Source organism: Sorex araneus, chromosome 1 (assembly GCF_027595985.1).
Source record: "Sorex araneus isolate mSorAra2 chromosome 1, mSorAra2.pri, whole genome shotgun sequence".
Taxonomy (NCBI): Eukaryota; Metazoa; Chordata; class Mammalia; order Eulipotyphla; family Soricidae; genus Sorex; species Sorex araneus.
In genome coordinates, this window is record NC_073302.1 from 416,090,141 (window position 1) to 416,114,402 (window position 24,262).

Genomic DNA, 24,262 nt, shown 5'->3' on the forward strand with positions numbered 1-24,262 from the left:
TCCGCTGAGCACTGCCAGGAGTAATTCCTGAGTGCAGAGCCAGGAGCAACCCCTGAGCATCCCTGAGTGTGACTCAAAAAGAAAAAAAAGAAAAGGAGTAGTGAAACCCTGAGAAGTTGAATCAAACAGAATGTTTTATGTTTTTAAATTGAATCACTGTGAGATACACAGTTACAAATCTTTTCATGATACTATCAGTGATACAATGATCAAACATCCATTCCTCCACCAGTGTCCATTTCCCACCAATGATCCCACTTTCTGCCCCACTACCCCGCCTATCTTCTCTCTCTCTCTGTCTCTCTGTCTCTCTGTCTCTCTGTCTCTCTCTGTCTCTCTGTCTCTCTCTCTCTCTCTCTCTCTCACACACACACACACACACACACACACACACACTTTCTCCCTTTGTCTCTCTCTACCTCTACCTCACAACAGGATGATTTTTTTTTTTGCTTTTTGGGTCACACCCGGCATGCACAGGGGTTACTCCTGGTTCTACACTCAGGAATTACTCCTGGCGGTGCTCAGGGGACCATATGGGATGCTGGGATTCGAACCTGGGTCGACCGCGTGCAAGGCAAACGCCCTACCTGCTGTGTTATCGCTCCAGCCCCACAACAGGATGATTTTTAATCATATTAGGAAAGCAGTATTTTATAATTTTATTGGACAAAAAATATAGCTAAAACATGAAATGGAAAATACTGATATTTTGAATGAAATCCCACTCCATTCAATTTGGTAATTGATAAATATCAAGTCTTAAAATAATTATAATTATTCTAATATGCTTATGGAGATTTTTATACAAACATAGTTATCACAACTTTGTCTTAATAACTAAAAATTGAATTGGGGAACTCTAAATGTTTATAATAGGAGATTGAATAGATACATTTTCATCTTGTTTTTTAATGGCATAATAGTCATTTAAAAGAAAAAAATGGCTCTAAAGAATTTGTATAATATACCAAGACAAAGCATACAAGATAGCGTGAATATTATAGCTGAATTTTATAAAATAACATATTTGTACATATATATGGAAGAAATAACAGTCTATAATAAAGTTGCTATCTTTGAAGTTTTGTGTGTATTTTGTATCTCTAGATTATCTAAAGTTTTAACAGTTAATATTCATGGGGGAAATAGGTAGCATTTGAATATACTCAGAGCTTATTCCTGGTAGTACTTGGGGGTGCTATATGTCATGCTGGGAATTTAAACCTGGGTCAATCATATGCAAGGCAAATTCTATAACCCCGGATTATATATCTCTCTGGCTTCTGTATTATTTTACTTGAAAATAACTGGAATATCCACAAACAGACAAACGGATAAAGAAGTTGTGGTCTGTATATAATCATAGTGGAAAATTGTGCAGGCACAGGGGGAAAAATGATGCAGTTGATAGGAATGAAGGGTATCATACTCAGTGAAATAAGTCAAAAGGAGGATGAGCACCAACTGATGTGACTCATCTGTGGAGTTCAGGGTAATAAAACAAGGATATAGACAACAGCTACTGATAACAAACCCTGAGTACAAACTGTGAGCAGCAGACTGAGGGCAATGGCAGTGTACAGGAAGTGACCAAGGGCAGTGGGTGTGAGGTTGTGGGCACTTTGGTGGTAGTGAGGTGCTATCTGAATATATCTGTATACATCAAGATCCTAAACGTCAACACTTTTGTAAACACATAATGTGAAATGTAGTCAATTAAAAAAATTAAAGCATCATGTCTATTTACTACATTGAGTCTGCCTCTAGGCGTCCAATTCTATCCTTAACCATGCAGTTGTCTCCTTTTACTCAATATATCTAGTCTCCCTTCCTCCCTCCTTCCAGGAGACTTTTCCAATTAGATCCCTCGTATTGGTTTTAACAATCTAAAAGTGTTTATTATTTCATTCATCTGTTCAGTTTTCCCTGTAGACCTCATATGATTATTGTGACGATCCAATAAAAAAGTGAATCCATTTACAGAGTCTATGAACAGTATATTGAAATCGTAAAAAAGGATCAACAAGGTACTTGCTACTACTAATATAGTTCACTCAATTCCTTCAACTCCGTTGAAACAATCTGAATTAGGTTCTTCTCTGTATTTGTGAGCCTCAATCATTAAACTTACCACACTCTATTGGGATTGTCTCTGTTTTTTTGTTTGCTTCTTTTGGCATAGCAGAAAATCTGGAACCAGCAGTAAGGGCAATACATTTGGGATGTATGCACATAGAATCTTATAAAATAAGAACACCTTTTCTTAGGATTACAATTAGAGGCAAGTACATCATGAGCGTGATTTGATCAGATGATCTAATTATAGTGGCTTTTATTTTCAGACCTCTCTTCTAATGATGATTATGGGAGAACTGGAGCCTTCAGAAGGTAAAATTAAGCACAGTGGAAGAATTTCATTCTGCCCTCAGTTTTCCTGGATCATGCCTGGAACTATAAAAGAAAATATCATCTTTGGTGTTTCCTATGATGAATACAGATATAAGAGTGTCATCAAAGCATGTCAATTAGAAGAGGTAAGTAAGAGTTGTGAAAATGTTCAGATTCTATACAAGAAATCTCTAAACTGGGGCTGGAGCAATAGCACAGCGGGTAGGGTGTTTGCCTTGCATCCCATATGGTTCCGTGAGCACCGCCAGGGGTGATTCCTAAGTGCAGAGCCAGGAGTAACCTCTGTGCATTGCCGGGTGTGACCCAAAAAGCAAAAAAAAAAAAAAAAAAGAAAGCTCTAAACTACTTAAATGATATATTAAGCTCAATTTCTAGTCTATATCTATGGGATATTTTAAGCTCATAATACTGTAAGTCAGCTAATAAAAAATATATGATCCTGTCTTAAGAAGTTTGCAAAAATATAAAAAACTTTCTTAAATGCTAGGCTATATTGATTATTATAAAAAATTTGATAGAACGGGGGAATTTTGTTCACCAATTAGTGAAATGAATGTCCTCAATGGGCATTTCTGTAGTACACAATTTAGAAAAGATACTTGAAAATGAGATGAGAAGACTTTAATGACCTTAAAAACTACGTAGGTTAATGGAATAAGCTTTGAATAGCTGGAAGAGAATAATAGATCAATTTTTGTCACATCTTGCCCTTTGACCTTCAGATATTCTTCTAAACTCTATAGGCTGCAAATCTCCAAAGTAAACAAAATGAAAATAATGCTACTGATTAATTTCATGACAGAAATTGGACTGAAAATATGAAAGCATACAAAATATTCCAAGTAAATGCATTATGTGGGACCTGTGCTATTTAATAGATAAATTGTATACTGGATGATTCAGTAATTATTGATATAAATGTTAGAACAGGAAATTTATTATGTAGTATTAAAACAGTATTGCCTGAATGGTGATCTTGATTAAAAATCATTATTGTGAGAAATTGCATTTGGTACTAAATGGAATCCTTTAACAACCTCTCATAAAAAATTATAATGAAATAAAAATAAAAAGACATTAGTATAGCACATAAAAAATAGAAAGACCAGTTATAGAGTACATAAAAGCTACAATTATGAACAAATTCTGCAATGATTATATAAATGGCTCTGTATTTATATATTGACTCAATGATAGGTTTTTATTCTCCTACTCCTTATTTTATATATACTTTCAAAGCATAATACAAATTAAAAGCTATCCTGAAAAATTAACATATTTTCTATAAAGAAAATATTCTTTTAGGAATTATTTCTTAAAATATTTTTTTAGGAATAGTATTTTACCACTGGGTGGTTGTGAGAGAAAGCCAGAAAGGATGCCTCTAGATGAACATCAATAAATATTCACAATGACAGTGACATATTTTGCTTTATCAAATGTGCAATTTGCTCTTTTTCTACCTTGCCATAAAATCTCAAGTGAGACACTTAGTTTTTATTTTATAACCATCCTTGAGTCCCTGTTGCTTTCTGTCCTATGGCAGGCAACTGATTTAGCCTTTCTAGTACTCTTAGGAAGGGCAAAAATTATCAGGCATCTCCAAAACTCCTTGCATTTTACACAGTCAGGTGTAGTGAATAAAATGAACATTGGAGAATATGCTTGTTTCTTCTCTTTGCTGAATGTTTTTTTTTATTTGTTTTCTCTTTTTTCTTCTTGGCTATTATCTATCCAACTACATGGCAAATTCCTTGAGAACAGTGATTCTAAAAAAATTTATTTTGCTAGACTCCACCTAGCATAGTGGTAGACAGAAAGATAAATTCTTATTGAATGAGTCTTCCATAAATATTTTTCAGTAGGAATGTCAGTTGTAAGAGTTTTGCTCAAAAAATATTCTTCTGTGAGGCTCACAGTCTCAAGAGGTTATGGAGAGGATTACATTGACAGCATTGTTTGATTTTTATTGCTGTTGTTTGTTTGTTTTTTAAATTTTATTGAATCACCTGAGATAGTTACAAGCTTTCATGTTTGGGTTACAATCACACAATGATCAAACACCCATCCCTCCACCAGTGCACATTCCCTACCACCAATATCCCGGGTATACCCCCCTTTCCCACCCTCCTCTGCCTCCATGGCAGACAATATTCCCCATACTCTCTCTCTACTTTTGGGCATTATGGCTTGCAACACAGACACTGAGAGGTCATCATGTGTGGTCCATTATCTACTTTCGGCAAACATCTCCTATCCCGACTGATTCCTCCAGCCATCATTTTCTTAGTGATCCCTCCTCTATTCCATCTGCTTTCTCCCCTCTGCTCATGAAGCAGACTTCCAGCTATGGGGCAATCCTCCTGGCCCTTCTATTTTCTGTCCTTGGGTACATTGACAGCATTGTTGCTGGGAGTAGCAATAAAAATAATCATAAGCATTAGACTCTTTTGGCAGTCAACATCAGAAGTTGTCCCTATTTTCAGTAACTTCAGAGTTGCTTTTGTTACAACAGAGTTATATTGTTGTTAATTGTTGTATTGTTGTTGTATTGTTGCTTTTGTTACAACAGAGTTGTATTGTTGTTAATTCAGTATTCCTACCTCTGAAAGTGGCCAATGAGAACCTTCCAGAAGGCAATTTTTTAAAATAAGAAAACCTTTATTATTATATTTTAAAATAATTTAAATTTATTGTGGATATATTGATTTACAAGAGTATGAATGTTTGTCTTTTATGGCTACAATTTTCCCATGCCCACCTCCACCAGCAAAGCACTAGTATCCCTATGGGGAAGGGGAAGTAGAAGGGGATGTTTTATATTGTAAGTCTGGAGAAACTTTGAGCATAGATACATAAAATAGCCACAAATTAATTCCATGACGGTTAAGCACCTTTTGCTGCAAGCGACTCCCTCAATGCTTTCTCTACGTGGCCCCTATCACCAAACACAAACATTCATGATTCAGTGTGTTTTCATTTTGACTGCCAAAGTTGATCTGTCCTCAGTGTGCTACATCAGGGCTTGGAACAGGTGATGAGAACAGAATATTTTCTTCCTCATTTTTGTGTTTTTGTTCAGCTCTAATATCTACAAAGTTCTTGCGTATGTAGTGATGCTTGGTGTCACAGGAGTAAGTAGGTAGGTGTAAATTTGCTTGGATAGAAAAAAGCACGAGTAACATAGTTCACATAGTTTTCTCATTTTAGTTTGTTGTTGAAAATCGTTCCTTCATGGGATCGTTTTAACACTTTATCAGGGGAAAGGGCACGTCAGTGCTCAGAGAGTAAGAAGCATGTGTGAACATGTGTGAGGAAGTCATCTTCAGTGCCCCGCTTTAAGACTTTATTCATGTCTTATTTTCAGTGATGATAATATTAGAATAAATTTCAAGGCCAATTGATATATTATTTTAAGGTATCACATTATATCCCTCTGCCCACTCACTTCCTCTCATGTAGCACCTTTTTGAGTCTTCATAAATATGACTAACTTTTCTAGCTAACTCTGAAAATTGACCAGCTTTCTGGGGAGCCTACACAATCTGGACCTATTAACTTATTCTTCAGGCACACCACAGTCATATTTTATTTTTGAAAACAGTGATAAGCTTCACCATTCTCAAGCTTTAAATATATTTTTTGGTGGGAGGGGCACATGCAGTTGGTGCTCAGTAGCTACTCCTGGTTTTGTGCTCAGGAGTCACACCAAGTGAGGCTCACTGAACTGTGTGATGGTGGGGAATGACCCCAGCCTTCTGCATGTAGAATATTTGTGCCAGCCAACTGCGCTATCTCCGCAGCCCTCTTTTGCTGTTTTTATTTTCAGAACGTCTCTTCATTTGCACTTTACCACTAATATCTACAGAACTGACAGCAAAAGACTTGCATAGACTAGTGTTTGGATAACAGTAGTTTGTTGTCAGTGAAACTCTCATAAAAGCACCAGGGTGTGGAGAAGTAACTGACTTTCATAACAAAGTGTCGGTGGGCAGTGTGAGAAGAGGTCAGAGGTTTAGGATCTGCAATGTTTCATCAAAATTGTTGCCATCCTTTTGTAACCACAAAATGATCCTCATTAAGTATTTGTTATGAGACTATTATAAATGCATCACTGTACAAGTTGAAGGAGGAAAAAATATGTTTTGTATTCCCCCCCCCACTTGACAGTTTTCATATTTAGGTAACTAGAAGAAAAAACTTAAGTTGGCAAGAGGTTACTAAAAGAAAAAAATTTGGGAGGGAAATTGGCAGAAGTATGAAAAACTTGGGAGGGAAGTAAGCAAAGGAATGAGTTAGTGACTGGTTCATGTTTGGAAAATAAATGCTATTTTGCAGATACCACATGACTAACTAAATTTGAATTTGACCTGGGGGTAGCCAGATCTAGCCAAAACTAACCTGCATTGAACTGCCATTTCACCTTTGGTTGGTGAACTCACCATTGTAGGAGAATTCCGGAATGTTCGGTTGGGACATTTGTAAATATAAAGGTGCCATAGAAATTAGCACCTGCATTCAGTGGTAGCCAAGACATAATTGATATCTAAAACTGATACTTGAAGCGTATTGAACTATGTCCCCTAAACCAGAAGGAACTGCCTTCAACCACCGGCAATTTTCTCCTGATAGACAATTAAATTTGAAGGTGCTGCTGTAATACAAAGCAAGTACACTAATTTTATACAACTACTGAACCAGAACCAAACAGGAATGCCATAGTGTTTACCAGAATAAACTGTTATTCCATTTCATTTGCACCCTGTAATTATTAAAAATAAATGCTAGCCAACATCTCTTGAGAGACCATGTCAGAAGCACTATGCTAAGGGCTCTGCAGACATTGGTCCATTGAATCCTCCTTGCCCAGTTACCTGTTGACAATTTTGCTAGACGTCTGCAGTCAAAATGAACGTATGCTGAGCTCTGACGGTATTTGAACTAGGAAGAAGACATAAGATTACAACTCTGAAACCATTTAAAAGTTCTCACGGGGCTGGAGCAATAGCACAGCTGGTAGGAAGTTTGCCTTGCATGCAGCCGACCCTGGTTCAGATTCCTAGCATCCCGTATGGTTCCCTGAGCACTGCCAGGGGTAATTCCTTAGTGCAGGGCCATGAGTAACCCTGTGAATTGCCGGGTGTGACCCAAAAAGCAAAAATAAATAAATAAATAAAAGTTCTCACATCTCTACAAGCAAAATAATCTTTAGACTGCCCTTCTCTGTAAGCTATGGGCAAGTCACCAGTACAGTGACTTAAAAGTACAAGAAATCTTAAAAGTACAAGATTTTAGTTATAACTGTCTGGATGAAGCTATCTCATGAATAAATAAGGAAGCTAAGACATTTAAGTCAGGGCTTTGTATTAGCACTGTAGCACTGTCCTCCTGTCCCATTGTTCATCAATTTGCTCGAGCAGGCACCAGTAATGTCTCCATTGTGAGACTTGTTGTTACTGTTTTTGGCCAGTTTTGTCCTATCGAATAGGCCACGAGTAGCTTGCCAGGCTCTGTCATGCAGGCAGGATACTCTTGGTAGCTTGCCGGGCTCTCCGAGAGGGACAGAGAAATCGAACCCAGGTTGGCCACATGCAAGGCAAATGCCCTTCCCGCTGTGCTATCACTTCAGTCCAGGCTCTGTATTAAGGGGGGAAAATCACTGTCTTCCAAAGGCATAAGCCAGGCTGTATCATTATCTTTATGCCTTATGTTCCATTTGTCTTGAAGAAGTGGGATTTTATATCCTTCCTCCACTTAGAGTTTTTCATTTTGTAAGAATAGCTAATCAAAGGAACCAAAAGGAATCTTATACTTGCATTTGAATAGAACTGTAGACTTTAATTGAGCTTGAGAATGTTTAGTAATGTTTAGAAAGACGTTTCTAGGCAAGGGGACTCTGGTTTTCAATCATATTTAATCACTTGTTCTTTAGGCAAAATAGTCCTTGAAATAGCAATAATATTATAATTGATATATATATCAGTACTATCTATAATATCTACTTTTCATTTCAAAAGTATTTACTCTTGCATCAAATTCAAGAAATTAAAATTTTCACTTTAAAATATTTTTGTTATTATATGTCTTATTATGGGCACAGTGCCACGTTAGGCGCCTTAGAGCCTGCCTCCTTATGTACCAAGGTTCCTGTCTAAAATTAAATTTTATTAATATATACATTGGAAATATATATGGAGGGTATTTATCTGTCTACCATTTAATAATTTAGTAAATACATGTGAGTAGAGACATTGAACTATGGACTGTATCAATCTTTGGGCATTATGGGTGGACAAGACACATGAGACTCATGGGGCTTTAATTCCAGTGGAGAAAAAAACAAGGAAAAATTCTCGTACTGTTTGGTAAATTCCTAAATATTGACTGATGCAGGGTCCTGTGTCTGGAAAGAAAAGCAGCATTTGTAGTCTGGCCTTAGATGGGTGAAGAAAGGTTTCCCTGGAGGAAGAAATATCTAGACTGAGGACAGGGAGATAAATAGGAGTTCTCTGAGTGAAAAAGAGCAGCAAAAGCATTTCAGAATCAGAACACAGAGCACATGGATGGAGGGAAGGAAAAAGACAGGAAAGGAGGGTGGGAGAGAGACAGAGAAACAGCAAGATAGAGAGAAAGAAGGACAGAGAGACAGAAACAGAGAGAAACAGGAGAGAGAATTGCACTCACAGAGCACTTTATTTTGGTAGGACTTAGGTCTGGAAAGGAGAGGCTATATGGTGAGAACTTAGCTGAGAGAGGCCATCAGAATGTGGTTTTCGCTCACCTCATTTACCCAAAGAGGCTGAAAGACAGAAATTCTCCACTTTACTTCCATATACCATCTAACTGGTGAAATTGAATTCTTATAAGACACTCTAACTGCAGAAGAGCTGGGGAAACTTGGGGCTTAGTAGAAGCCAGAAGAACCTATGCTCAAGTGCTCTGGAAGAGAGAAGGATCCACAGTTATCACCAGCTGCTTAACCTTACTGAGGAGCTGCAATCATCAAAATAGTGTTAGGATAATTTCTCTAGTATCAGATGCAACTGGGGGATGGAACACAGGCTAATGGAGATGTTGTAGCCAGAAGCTTATAGAATTTCAATAATATCTAAAGGATGAGAAAGGGTGAGAAAGTAGAAGTCTTGTTAAAGTTTTGATTTGTGGGGCTGGAGCAATAGCACAGCAGGTAGGGCGTTTGCCTTGCACTCGGCCAAACCGGGTTCCATTCCCAGCATCCCATATGGTCCCCTGAGTACCACCAGGAGTAATTTCTGAGCACAGAGCCAGGAGCAACCCCTATGCATCGCTGGGTGTGACCCAAAAAGCAAAAAAAAATAAAAAGTTTTGATTTGTAACTGATGGACCAGAAACCATATCCAAATCTTTGGACTCTTTCCTTTTTGCAATAAGAAACTCCATCTCGTATGCTTAACTATTTATCCATTGAACTTTACTGACGGTAAGATGGAAATAAAGACTAGTGCTTTTCACTTTGATCCTAGCAATGTGATTAAATATTCAAAATTATAAATCTATAGTTTGCAAAAGAAAGGATAATGCTAATGAAAATGGCAAACTAATGGCATCAAATAACACAGCAGCAAGCTTAGTTACTAGGGACTTGCAAAATATGCTGGTAACTCCAGAGCAGCACCAACTACAGAACAGCATAATGACATACCAGTAAAACACCAAGAAAGACATGTAATGGATTGGGTTGTTCCTGCATCTTTACAAAGGTATTTTATTTTCTCTTGCTGGTGACCTGACTATGGGGGCAGAAAGACTCTCTTCAATGCATGCCCGGGCCCACAGATTAAGATCAGGATCTCATACTTGCCCCCGGGTGCTTTCTAAGCCACAGAGACATCTTCCCTGCCCTTCCTTGATGGGGATTCCTAAAAGTATAGTTAGGAGGGCAAGGAAAGCCCTGGAAACCATTGAGTCATCTTCCTGGCCCCTAGCCCAGCATCTTGGGTGGATTGACTTAGAAGAGGTTTAAGGAATTAGTGTCTTCCTAAAGGCCAATTCCTACACCAATGGAATCAAATTAATCTAAAGAGCTTTCTAAAACTATATTTTTAAAAGGGTCATTTCAGAGACTCTGAAATCAGGAATTCAGAGACTCGCAGTTAAGTGAGTCTAATGTGGAGTCAAAATAAGATAATCCTTTTCACTTGTTTTAGATATCTCTTCTAATTTGACCTCCTTGGAAACACATTCTTAAAGACCCCTTAGAGCAATGCACTTTAAGGCTCGGCCCTTACAAAAGTTTAAACTCTCAGAGCCATAGAGATAGTACAACTGGTACAGTGCTGGCCTTGCCCACAAGCTAACCTGGGTTCCATCCATGATACATGTGGGCTCCAGAGCCCCTCGAGGAGTGAGCCAGGAGTGGTCCCTGAGCACAAAGCAGGAGTCAGACCTGAACATCACCAGGTGTCGTCCCAAAGCCATAAAAAGGAAAACAAACTAACCCCTTCTTCCATTCTCCCAGCATTTCTTCGGTCCTCTCCCTGCCTCCCATTTGCCTTGTGCCTGAAGCATAATACAATTGCTTAGTAATTATTAAACATTAGTAACAATGTCCCTACCTCATGATTCAGGTTAAGGACATGCTTTATAAACGCTCTATTAAATGGTATTACCTCTAAAGTTCAGGTTTCCTCAACTCAGTTTCTTACCCTCCCCCTTTGCCACAAGAAACTATATTGTCAAGGTTGTTATGAAGAATGACAAGGCCAGCCATAAAACAAAGTTTATGATATTTTCCTATCTACAAGTCACAGGAAGCTCAAATGTACTCAGCAAATATTGCAAAAGTACACAGGTCCAGTAAATGTAACACCCTTTTATGTCTTTTCTCTCTTCTCTCTACTCTCTCTCTCTCTCTCTCTGTGACAGTCCCATTATTATTATTATTTTAAAAAATATTTTCTTTCTTTTTGTTTTTTTGAAGGGGTGGTTTTCTCCTTGTTATGTGCTCAGGGATCACTCCTGATGAAGCTTAGGAGCCAACCATAGGGGATTCGGGGATCAGACCCAGAACACCCAATAATTAAAGCAAGCGCTTTACTCACTGTACTATCTCTCTAACCCTGAACCCCTCCTCCTTTATCCTCTTCTCCCTCACTCTCCCTGCCCCCTTTTATATTGCACCTTAGGCCATCTTCCCCTTGCATATTCACGATAAAGTTGATGAGCTTGAGTTGAGCAATTCCTCTTTAAATGCCCTTGGCTGGTCTGGCTCTGTTGAACAACATTTAGATGGTAGAGTTTAGGTAAGTTTTTAAAAAGTAAAATGGCAAACATGTGAAAAGTGCATCACATTGAACATGTATACACTTCTTAATAATATAATAAGTTAATCTTTATGGCACATTTATTATAGCATTACTTTGACCTTCTCTCTAGCAAGCTTTATCTAGTTATTTTCAAGTGTTTTACAGTATCATAGAGACCTAATACATAATATGGACAGAATCCTTTGAAGTTGACATTTGCCTTTCTAATCAGCATATTGTAAAAGAACTTAGCCAGAAGAATCTGTTTGAGTAGGCTTAATCATCATAGGTTAAAAATGAAGATTTCGGGGTTCTGCTTTCATTCTTTTGAGTAAAAACTGGTGCAAAGTTTTTACCTTTTCAAAAACTTTTAAAATAATCACTTTGGGACAATCCTCTGTGAACCAAAGATCAAGATATTTTCAAGATATCTATGAAAAAACTGCGGAGAAAATTATTAAAAATCAAGATAGCAATGCATGATATTTCAAAAAGAAGATTTTTAGGATCTTCAACATGAAGATGAACTGATCAGTTTTTTAAGTTTACATTGGTGCTTTGGGAGACAGAACTAAGATGTTATATAATTTATATTTGCTTTTGTTTAAGACATAGGTTTTAAAAATCTCAGCTGTTAATTTTTAACAACACACATGACCTCGTGCCTAACGGATTTTTCATTTCGTCATTTTCTTGAAATGCCTCAGAAGATGAAGTGATGGGGTTTATGCAGAGGTGAAACAATGGGTGTTGGAACAATGTATGACTGAAACTCAGTCATGAACAACTTTCTAACTGCGTATCTCACAGCAGTTCAATTAAAAAACATTAAAAAAATTAAAAAGATGCAGAAGATGATTGATTATGGGACTTAAAGTATGTGCCTGTCAAGCCTAAGGTCAGAAGATCAAAATTCAGTGTCACCACAGGCCCTGGGGCAAAGATGTTAATCCCTTCATTTGCACAGTTGATTTTGGTAGTCCCACTGTCTGGGAATCTTGAACAAGGAAAATATTTTGATTGTAGAAGGAGCTCAAAAGATGTTTCAGAGCAAATAAAAAAAAATAGACATTATCTGCATGTGCAGATTTTCTTGAAGTGGCACATGCTCTAAGGTAGCATACATGCTATAACACTGCTTTTTTTTTTTAAGATGGTAACTTTAACAGAAGAGAAAATCTGCTGTGAAGTCTGAAAACCAACACCCTAAAATAAATATATTACCAGATTAAAGTGCTCTTAGTAATCAGCAAAGATAAGTGCTAAATGGCACATGCAAACCAAAGTGTTTTATGTTAATCAAATAGAAAAAAATAAACATTAATAAAGAAGTCTACAAATGAACAATAAAGTAGGTAATCAGAACAAGTACTCACGTTAACAGCAGGATATTGGTATCAGAATATATTTTATCTTAAAATAAAGAGCTCATTCATAGTTCTCCTAGATGTACCTTCATTCTTTAGTTTTGTTTCAGTACTAGAAGTTTCTAACTAATTATGATCTGAGATACTTATTATATTTAAATGATCCAAATATACACATTTCTCTTTATAGATTATTTTAGTCCAGAAAACATGGTCAAATATATTTGTTTCAAAATAAAGTATCTCTAGATGCAGGAACCCTTTATTTTATTCTCTCTGTAGATAGTCTCTCATCTAGCGTCTCTATGACAGCATTTTTTAAACTTATAATTGAGGTTTTTTTTATTGAATCACCGTGAGCAACATTTACAAAACTTTCATGTTTGAGTTTCAGTCATACAATGATCAAACACCCATCCCTCCTCCAGTGCAAATTTTCCACAACCAATGGCCCCAGGATCCCCTCACCCACACCCCACCCCTTTCCTGCCTCTATGACAGACAATTTCCCTCATACCCTTTCTCTGCTTTGGGGAATTATGGTTTGCAATACAGATACTGAGAGGCTATCACGTTTGGTCCTTTGTTTTCAGCACATGTCTCCCATCCCAAATGATCCCCCCAACCATCATTGACTTAGTGATCCCTTCTCTATTCCAGCTGCCTTCTCCCCCAGCTCATGAGGCAGGCTTCCAAGCATGGAACAATTTTCCTGGCCCTTGTCTCTACTGTCCTTGGGTATCAGTCTCATATTATATTATTTTATATTCCACAAATGAGTGCAGTCATTCTATGTCTGTCCCTCTCTTTCTGACTCATTTCACTTAGCATGATACTCTCCATGACCATCTACTTATAAGGAAATTTCATGACTTCATCTTTCCAAATAGTTGTATAGTATTCCATTGTATAGATGTAGCAAGTTTCTTTAACCAGTCGTCTGTTCTCGGGCACATGGGTTGTTTCCAGATTCTGGCTATTGTGAACAGCAACAGCATTTTTTTTCCAACTGAGTTTTTAAGATCCTAGATGAATTCTTTGTATTAAAGAAAAATATCATTAAACCTTCGAAAGGTAAAAGCCAGACTGTATCATTATCGTTATGCCTTATGTTCCATTGGTCTTGAAGAAGTGGGATTTTGTATTCTTCCTCTGCTCAAAGTTTCTCAATGTAATAATGGTTAATCAAAGGAACCAAGAGGAGATCTTATATTTGAACAGAACTGTAGATTTTAAATGAGCTTTAGAATGTTTAATATTGTTTAGAAAGACATTTCTAGGAAGGAAACTCTGGTTTTCAAACACACTTAATCACAATTGTTCTTTAGGCAAAATAGCCCTTGAAATGTCAGTCACTGTCACTGTCACTGTCATCCCGTTGCTCATCAATTTGCTCTAGCGGACACCAGTAACGTCTCTTATTGTGAGACTTGTTGTTACTGTGTTTGGCATATCGAATACACCATGGGTAGCTTGCCAGGCTCTGCCATGCAGGCGAGATACTCTCGGTAGCTTGCCGGGCTCTCCAAGAGGGGCAGAGGAATCGAACATGGGTCAGCCGCGTGAAAGGCAAACTCCCTATCGCTAAGCTATTGCTCCAGCACACGGTATATGATAAAATGGCTAAATAATAGAAGAGCTATTGAATAGCAGATAAGTAAGAAGATAGTAGATAAAATAGAATCTCTTTTCTCTTTAGTTCTCTGTGGTTAGGTACCATGTAGAATTGAGATTAGAAGACTGTCCAGTTTATGTTACTAGAAAAGCACAAAATAATTAGGGATCAACTTAATCAGAAGTTTATAGTACATATTACATTTCTGGTCACTGTTGCTGCTCAGTTTTTCTGATTTTTTAAAAAGTTTTATTTAAATTTTAAAACATTCAGTTTTGAGAGATCATACAGATAGTACAGTAGCTGACACTGGTTATATCATTGCACCCCACAAGGTCCCCTAAGCACATCAGAAGTAATTTTTTTTTGGGTCACACCCAGCGAAGGTCAGGGCTTACTCTTGGCTCTGCACTCAAGAATTATACCTGGTGGGCTGGAGCGATAGCACAGCGAATAGAGCATTTGCCTTGCACGTAGCCGACCCAGGTTCGATTCCCAGCATCCCATATGGTTTCCTGAGCACCACCAGGAGTAATTCCTGAGTGCATGAGCCAGGAGTAAACCCTGTACATCGCCAGGTGTGACCCAAAAAAAGAAAAAAAAAGAATTACTCCTGGTGGTGCTTGGCAGACCATATGGGATGCCACTGATCAAACCCAGGTCGACTGTGTGCAAGGCAAACACTGTACTATCGCTCCAGCCCTTATAAATGATCTTTGAGCACAGATCCAGGAGTAAGCCTTGAGCACCACCAGGTGTGGCCCCAAAACAATACCACCATCACCACTACCAAAAAAAAAAAAGGAAGAAAAGAAAAAAAATACCAACAGACCCTCAAAATGAAAAAAACAAACAAACAAAAAACCAAGTATCCACTTTAGATTGTGATTGTCATATTGCTTCATTGTTCTGCATATATTCCTTTGTAAATGCCATTCCTCTAACTCTCACACTTTGTACCCTTTATGAAAGATGAATTAGTCCATTGAGATTATGGGTCAAGGAACTGAGTCACTGCATTAAATAACTGTTATTTCATAATTAATCTGCAGACCAGGGCTCAAATCTTAGGCCTCATGATATCCCACTTAGTCTTCCAACTTAGTTACTTGTGGAACAGCCGCTTCTTGCACTGCCAAAGTGGGTACTACACATATATAATTGAGATATTTTTAGCTCACCAACAATTCACTAGGAAGGACACTTAGGTGAGTTCTTTGTGACATTTTCCCTGGGTGCACCAAGCATGGAAGTTCTCTTAAGTGGGAGAGAAGGGATCATGTGGAGAAATACCAATCCCATGACACTGGGTCAAGTGTAATACCAGTACTCACTGCTGTGGCTTGGTGCTCCCCAGGGATGCAGCCATAATTTACCAAGTTGAAAAGTTCTGTCGCTTGATGTAGTGCTCTGCGACTATAAGAATTTCATTACCTATAGCCATAGTTGTAAGCTATGGTACCTCAACGCAAAATTATCTTACTAAGCACAGAAAATAAAATCATACCAGCAAGAAACCATTTAAATGATTGACATGTGGAAAGGCCTTCACTCTGCCCTCGAGTCTTACTGTCTTACTATGCATTTGAAGAGTCAGATTGGAGAGAAGTCTTATTTATGTAAGGAATGTGCAAGGCCTTCACTCAACCTGTAACCCTTACTAACCATCTGAAAACGTATATTGGAGAGAAATCTTATTTTTGTAAATGTGGGAAGGCCTGTGCATATCTCTCAAGCCTTTTAGACATCATAAAATGCACATTGCATGAGTCTATCCCTAATAACTGTCCCCAAGTTCAGAAGAGTGCCCCTGGAGAAGACAAGTTTTGTTTGGACCAGGAGTGTTAGGGGGCTGCAGGAGTACAGCCAAGAAGCAAATAATCCAGGTAGCCTGTGACAAGCTTCCGGTGACATCAGCACTATAAGGGAAAGGTACTTGCTGATTATCACCTGGGCTTCGACTATAGCAGTGCCCCGGCGTTTGTACTTCACGTGTATGTTATCTTGTAAATAATGGGTCTTGGCGATGGAAGTCAGGAGGAAGGTGACTAAATAAAAACTAAATATAAATAGGTAAAAACCTCTTGAAGCAATAAAAAGCCTCAAAAATTCTTAGAGAGTCTTAAAAACCCTACAATAAGGTATAATGATATTCACATAAATTTATTTTCTATATCTATTGATATTGCAAGTTTGTTGTCTCATCAATTTTAATCCTAGAAATTTAACAGCAATTGGCGCTTTTTTAATCCTTAGTAAATTAAACACAAACATACATTTATAAATGCCCCTCACTTGGGACTGCCAAGGTTCACCATTGTCTCAGTCTTTGCTCTGATTCTGGCTTGGTCCAGAGGCCCTGTTTTGAAGGGGTTAACAGCAGAGATCAACCACAATGTTGCTGAGAATCATTATAAATCAAAAAATCAAGCAAACCTTCATTCTTCAGGCCTTCCTGTCTTATGCTTAAAGGATCTGTGGTAAGGCCCTATACCTACCTGGCTCTCAGCTCAGGGCCCCATACCTGAGAGAATTCTCGCACGTTATGAATGCTGGCTTCCACACGCTTGGGGCAAGCCTCACACAAATCACCATAAAGGGAAAATATACATATTTATATATATATATACTAGGAGAGCCTGGCAAGCTCCCTGTGGCATATTCATATGCAAAAAACAGTAACAATGATGGGCCTCATCCCCCTGACCCTGAAGAGCCTCTAAGGCAGCACCATTGGGAAAGATGAGTAAAGAGAGGCTGCTAAAATCTCAGGGTTAGGACGAATGGAGACATTACTGGGCCCACTCGAGCAAGTTGATGATCAATGGGATGACAGTGATACAGAAAAAGTAAAATTAGTATGCAGGAAAAGAGCGATAGCACAGTGGGTAGGGCATTTGCCTTGCATGCGGCTGACCCAGGTTCAATTTCTCTGCCCCTCTCGGGGAACCCTGCAAGCTACCAAAAATATCCTGCCTGCATGGCAGAGCCTGGCAAGGCATATTCGATATGCCAAAAAGAGTAACAACAAGTCTCACAATGGAGACATTACTGATGCCTGCGTGAGCAACAAGATGACAGTGACAGTGACGCAGGAAAAGTTATGCTGCTCTGAAAATAAAAATCAGAGAAACCTATGGTTCTCCTTAAAACAGATGGAGAAACACAGTACTAGGAAACCATCAATTTCTTCTTCGAGTCCCTTAATTTCTGACTGCAGTTTTTCTTTTCACTTGGCCAGCCTCAGGCCAGGATTTCTTTCTATGTTCTTTTCAAACAAAATAGTTTTTATTGAAAGAAATTTAGAGTGATGTGAGGGTATCTGGAAATGATGTGTTGAAGAGTGCACCACTGCTTCTGAGCAGAAGGGATGGAGAATGGCTTTGGAGAGAAAGTTATATACAATTTCTCCAAATTTTGTTGGCCTGGAGTTCTCTGTATACATTCACCTTTCATAAGGGAAGTCTTCACAAAGAAAGCTTTCAGATTTTTATACCAACCTTTGGATTCTCCTGTAGCTTCTCCTTTTCTGACTGGGCTCCACCGTTCTCTGGATGGTTTCTTGGTTTCTCTAAAGAGCTCAGCTCAGGATTTGCATCTCTATGGGGATGTGACCTTCATGCCTTTGGACTATTTCAGTCCTGGCTAGAGGTGTATTCTTAAATTTTATTATTTCCCCAAAGCTCATTACCAGGGGCCTCATCAATATGCCTGCATATTTGTCCCCTAGAGATTTCACCCTCTTAAATCTTGAAGGGGTAATTGGGTGTCTTTTGTAGCTTCTTCATGTTGACAAAAAGATGCAAGATGTAAGAGTGTGAAATTTCATGCAAACTTGGGACCCTGCAATGGTTTATTTGGTTTCAGAGTTGTCAGTCTAAATGATAAATCAGATTAGTCAACAGTTTTGGAAAACTATTAGGTCCTAGGGGAGAAAAACTTTTCCTGGCCCAGGGAGGGTCAAGTATTTAAGAGAACAAAAAACAATAACCATTTCTTCATAAGCATTTGTTTATTTTTTTGGCATTCTGATGAGTCTTCTGTAAAAGAAATGATTAGGTTCCTGCTTGTACTGACCACATGTAAGGAAATTTTCAAAGTTTAAAGAATTAAAACTTAGCTTTTGGTGTTGGCTTTGTTAAAGAGGCTTTAAATTCTTGATGGATTCATAGCAATAATTTGATTCACTGGCCTTCAGAGTCTGCTCCCTGGAAAGTATGAATGATGCTGGATTTTATCCGGGAGAGATGAACCCAACTAGTGGGCAGGATAAGATCAAAAAGTGTGCGTTAATTCTGCTCTTGTTTTTGCTTTTGTAAAGAAATTTAATGCTGATTCATTCAGTCCGAACAAAACCCGAATCCACTTAACAATCTTCTGATTTCCTTTTGGAATATGTTGTTTTACTCTATACTCATGGGAAGGAAGAAGAAATATTCTATTTCCATTTTTCCTTCTACTTCTTTGGTTTATTTGAAGTATAAGTATCACTGTCACTATCACTTTCATCCCTTTGCTCATCGATTTGCTCGAGCGGGTACCAGTAACGTCTCTATTGTGCGACTTATTGTTACTGTTTTGGGCATATGGAATATGCCACAGGTAGCTTGCCAGGCTCTGCTGTGTGGGCAAGATACTCTCGGTAGCTTGCCGGGCTCTCCGAGAGGGGCCAAGGGGTCGAACCCCGGTCGGCCGTGTGCAAGGTAAATGCCTTACCCGCTGCGCTATCGCTTCAGCTCAAGTATAAGAGAGAAATTTATCTAAACTAGCAACTTATTCACTCTGTATTAAGAAAATAATTTAATAAATCATTTTTTTTGATATTTAAAATCAGTGTGGTACTTACTAAAGTTTGGACTATTATTATCTTCCCCTTAAAATTCCTTGTCTCATTTTTACTGCCAAATATTTTCTTCCTTTTTTCCCCTATATGTTTCAACTTTTTTCTGACAATTATTTCTTTTCCTACTTCCTTCATTTCTTTACAATATCTTTCATCTTTTTCTATTCTTGTGTGCTTCCTTTGTTTGGAGCTTAATGTCTTATTACTCTTCTATTACCTCTTCCTTTCTTCATTGCACAAATCTTTATTATATGCTAACTCTGGGCCTCTAAAGATATGATCCATTTCCTAAATGTAGTAACCACACACTCGTACTTCTAAATTTTAAAAGGTAAAATTTTTTTTAATTCTAATTTTATTGAATCACCGTGAAAAGAGTTACAAAGCTTTCAGGTTTAAGTCTCAGTCATAAAAGGTAAAATTTTTAACTGATATGCCAAAAACAGTACAAGTCTCACAATGGACACGTTACTGGTGCCCGCTTGAACAAATTGATGAACAATGGGACAACAATGCTACAGTGTTACAGAGCCACCTTTCTGTTTTTTCTAAAACAACAGAGAAAATGTTCTATAAAGAACAGTTCCGTAAAACACTTCCAACAAGTTTCTGGAAGAGTGTCCCTTTAATAGGGCTGAAGATTTTAAACTTTAAGGTGTGGAATTTATGTGTTGTCTTTGTTATTTGGATGGAATTCTAGGTATGTGGCTTGGTTCAGGGTTGAATAGATAATATAGTACCACAAAAAGCAATGAGTGCTTGGTGTCACGTTTACATAACAACAAAAGTTCCTTCTCGCCTGCAGCGTTATTAATGGCTCTCTATGGGATATTTCTCCAACTAATGTAAATCCAGGGGTCTCTGGACCCCCTGATATGTTTCCTACCAACATGTCAGCAATTTTGATCACAGGACATGGGTCCCTGGGTAAGGAGTATTGCCGGCAGCAATTCCATGAGTGCAGTGACTCGGATGGTTTCAGCACAACTTATCTTTTGTAAGTTCACATCCCACTTTTAGTGGAAAACTGACATTAGTGCCTGTGGACCTGTGTTTACTGAAATAACTGAAAGACATCTAAGGAAATGTGCACAAATATGATAAAGGTGAAATGCTAAATGATAATCTAGGGCTTGTTTGGTAGTAGTCAATACAAAGGCAGTCAGTGCATGCATGGACCAACACACAGCAAGACTGACACTTCCAACATCGCTGGAATCATTTGATAGAGGCTGAGTATTTAGACTCTCATTCCTCATTTTACTATATGTTAGTACTAATTGAGGTTTGTTGTGTCCTGGTATGATTAACTAGGTTATTTTGGAGGTCTGAGAATACTAAAATTCTTTTCTAGGTAAATTAGTGGTAATTACTTATTTGCTTTATTCCATTTAGGTGTACCAAATGGTTTTCATAAGGAAGTTATACTTGCAGCATGGAGGAAAAACCTGTAGATTATGGGAATATTATTAACTTACTGAGGTTTTGAGTTTAGAATTTTGTGTATAGATTTCCATTTAACTCTCACATTGTAGATAACAGAAATACCAATAACAAGTTTGATTAAATATAGAAAATGTTGGCAATAGGTAAAGAAGAATGGTAATGGCTTCTGGATTATTAAGGAAAAAGGAACAGTATAGAAGTGGGGTGTTAGTGGAAGGAGAGAGGAGAGAGGGGAAGAGTCACTTTTCTGGAGGTAATGGTGCTGCTGTCCTGAAGGTCCCCTGGTGTGTTCAGAGCTGATCACTGTTTCCTTGGCCGCCAATGATGATGATGGACAAAGAAACAGGGGCCACATACTGGTTGATAATCAGTGGCTGTTTATTCAAGTCTCACAGTGTTATTTATAGAGAAATCATGTAGAGTTGTGGGTAGCAATTACACATAAATGTGGTTGAATATTATCATAAATGATGAACAGATGTAAAGCCCTTCCTTCAGGGGAAGATGTAGGGGATCCATTCAAGGACAGAATCTCATCAAGGGGCTCCAGCACTCCAGATTCCGAGTAGGAGATCAGCCCAAGGGCGAAATTCCATCTAAGGGTATATTGCTTTCTCCTTCTTTTGCTAGTAATCCATTAAAAAATATTAAATTTATTTCTTAATAATATGTCTACTCATTTTGTTTGAACACAGTAAGAGAGCTTAAAGGGTGGCTCTTCCTAGGGACATCTGGCTACATATCCCAGACTATAGTCCTCAGGCCAAGTTAGTTTGTCTTTATCCCAGAAGGGTCGTTATACAGTCACTTCTTTTTGGGACATGTCAGTGTTTGTTTCATGATCATCCTCTTAACTTATACTTCTTATGGCTTTTAGCCTGTCCCTTTTTGATACCAAGGTAGATTACAGCTTGCATTGGATACATCCATGTCCCTCAGCGGGACCCCCGTTTTGGGCTGTTAGGAACTAAGGGCAACTGAGGCTTAGCTCAAGTAAATATGATGGACACCCACAGGTAAATATTATTTGGAGTCTGTTTATTCCCATGTCCTACCCTGTGGGAGGACAATCCAATGTTAAACCTAAAAAGCTTAGATCTCTAAGCACACTGTTTGACACTTCATATTCTTCAAGTCTAGAGCGAAAATTTATCTGTTACAGAAAGTCTAGCATTTTTCATCTATTTTATGCATTCTTCCACTATCTATAAAATTATATGTATTCCACTGTAAAATTATATATATCCTACTATCGGTAAAATTTATTGGCTGATCTTCTAAATTGGATTTACAATGATAGGATGTCCAGAACTATTTCTGATAAATTTTAATCTTTTTGGGAGACAGCGTTGTTACTATTATAGCAAAGTTCATTAACTATGAGAAAGGATGATGTGACACTTGTGGAAAGGAGGTGACAGAAGAGACAGAGTGGACCTGGGAGTGCTTAGGAAGGAAAAGTGGGTGAGGAAGAAGGCTGCATTGGCTGGGTGAGAAATGTGAAATGACAATGAGTGACCTTCTCTGTGGACACCCAATGAGTATACTTGGATATTGGTCTGAATAGTATTTAAATTTTTTTTATTACACTTATTCACTGGATGAGGTTTCTTTTTACTGTTCTAATGTGTGGAATTGTCACCACCCCTTTCACTGAAGTTCCAGTGCCATCTCACCATTTAAAACACTCCTCTCCTTCTCCTGCCACTCCTGTCGCTTGTCTCTTTCCCTTAGATAACCATCAGAGTTATCACTGAGGTTGGGATTTAGCTGAATTGTTTCTTGCTATCTGTTTGCATTAGTGATTCATATCCCACATATTAATGGAGGTCTTTGCTAGTTATCTTCATTTTCTGTTTCACTTAGTATAAACATGAACATTTCTTTGAAAGACTTGATATAAAAAGGAAAGAAGTATACTATAGATTGATCTTATTAATTGTATTGGGTTTTGTGAAATGGGTCTATGGACTATATACATTAGATATATATAAAAGTCCTGTAAGTATGCATATGCTTCACTTCTATATATTTTCCAAATATTATTTCATGATTACAAATCACATTCGAGAAATTAAAGACAACTGCATATCTAAAATGTTAACAGGGTTTTGGTCAATTGAAATTAGTATGAAACAATATAACCTTTTATAAAATTTGAGCCATGTTGACAGCAATAACTTGATATGTGATTACATTTATAGGGTCTTCCTATAATGTCTTTTTTGTTTTTTGGGTCACACCCAGCAATACTCTGGGGTTACTCCTGGCTTCCTGGCTCTGCATTCAGGAATTATTCCTGCTGGTGCTCAGGGGACCATATGGGATGCTGGGAATTGAACTCGGGTCAGACACATGCAAGGCAAATGCCCTACCTGCTGTGCTATCACTCCAGCCCCTTATAATATGTCTTTAAAATTCATGCAGTAACATATACTAACATAGCTTTTTTTTCTATTTGTGTTAATAGGACATCTCCAAATTTGCTGAGAAAGACAACATAGTTCTTGGAGAAGGTGGAATCACCCTGAGTGGAGGTCAGCGAGCCAGAATTTCTTTAGCAAGGTGAATATCTGATTGATCAGTGAGCATTTGCTGCAAAAATAATGCATTTTTTAAGCAAAAGTATTTGTTTTTCTGTTTCTTTCTTATTTAGAGTTAGAAAAAATCCCTAACTGGATTTTTCTGAGATTTTGGAATTTGAGGATCACACTTAAGAGCTATAAATAATGATATAGTACTCCTATCTTCAACAATGATTTTTTTTTTCAAAAAGCATATGCTTATTTTGGTATACCAATATTTGCCTTATGCCTTGCCTCATGACATGATTTACCACAGGTGAAAAACTCTGGGATTTGGGATTTTGTGTACTCTAAGGGAAGAGAAGGTATAAATTTTTATTATTTATTTATTTATTTATTTATTTATTTATTTATATTGCTGTTGGGGTCACCAGATTGTGATCAGGACTTATCCCTGGCCCTTTGCTCAGTATAAGTCCTAGTGGGTATTGGGGATCATATTGGGTGTAAGTGATTGACCCAGATCAGCTACATGCAAGACTAGTGACCTGCTGACTGTACTGTTTCTATGGCACCCGTATCACAATCACAATCACAATCACGAAATCCTGTTAATCATAGATTTCTCGAGCGGGCTCAGTAACCTCTCCATTCGTTCTTTCCCTGAGATCTTAGAAGTCTCTCTCCACTCGGCCCTCCCAATGATGTCGCATTGGAGGCTCTTTCAGGGTCAGGGGAATGGAATCCATCTTGTTACTGGATTTAGCATA

General features: G+C 38.0%; 1 protein-coding gene across 1 annotated transcript in view; it reads left to right on the forward strand.

Annotated features, from left to right (window-relative positions):
* Positions 1-24,262, forward strand: part of CFTR (CF transmembrane conductance regulator) — a 145,472-nt gene that overhangs the window by 51,536 nt on the left and 69,674 nt on the right. Inside the window, exons 12-13 of the mRNA XM_004602252.2 lie at positions 2,346-2,537; positions 23,438-23,532. Coding sequence (XP_004602309.2) covers positions 2,346-2,537; positions 23,438-23,532 — 287 coding nt within the window. The remainder of the gene's footprint in view (positions 1-2,345; positions 2,538-23,437; positions 23,533-24,262) is intronic.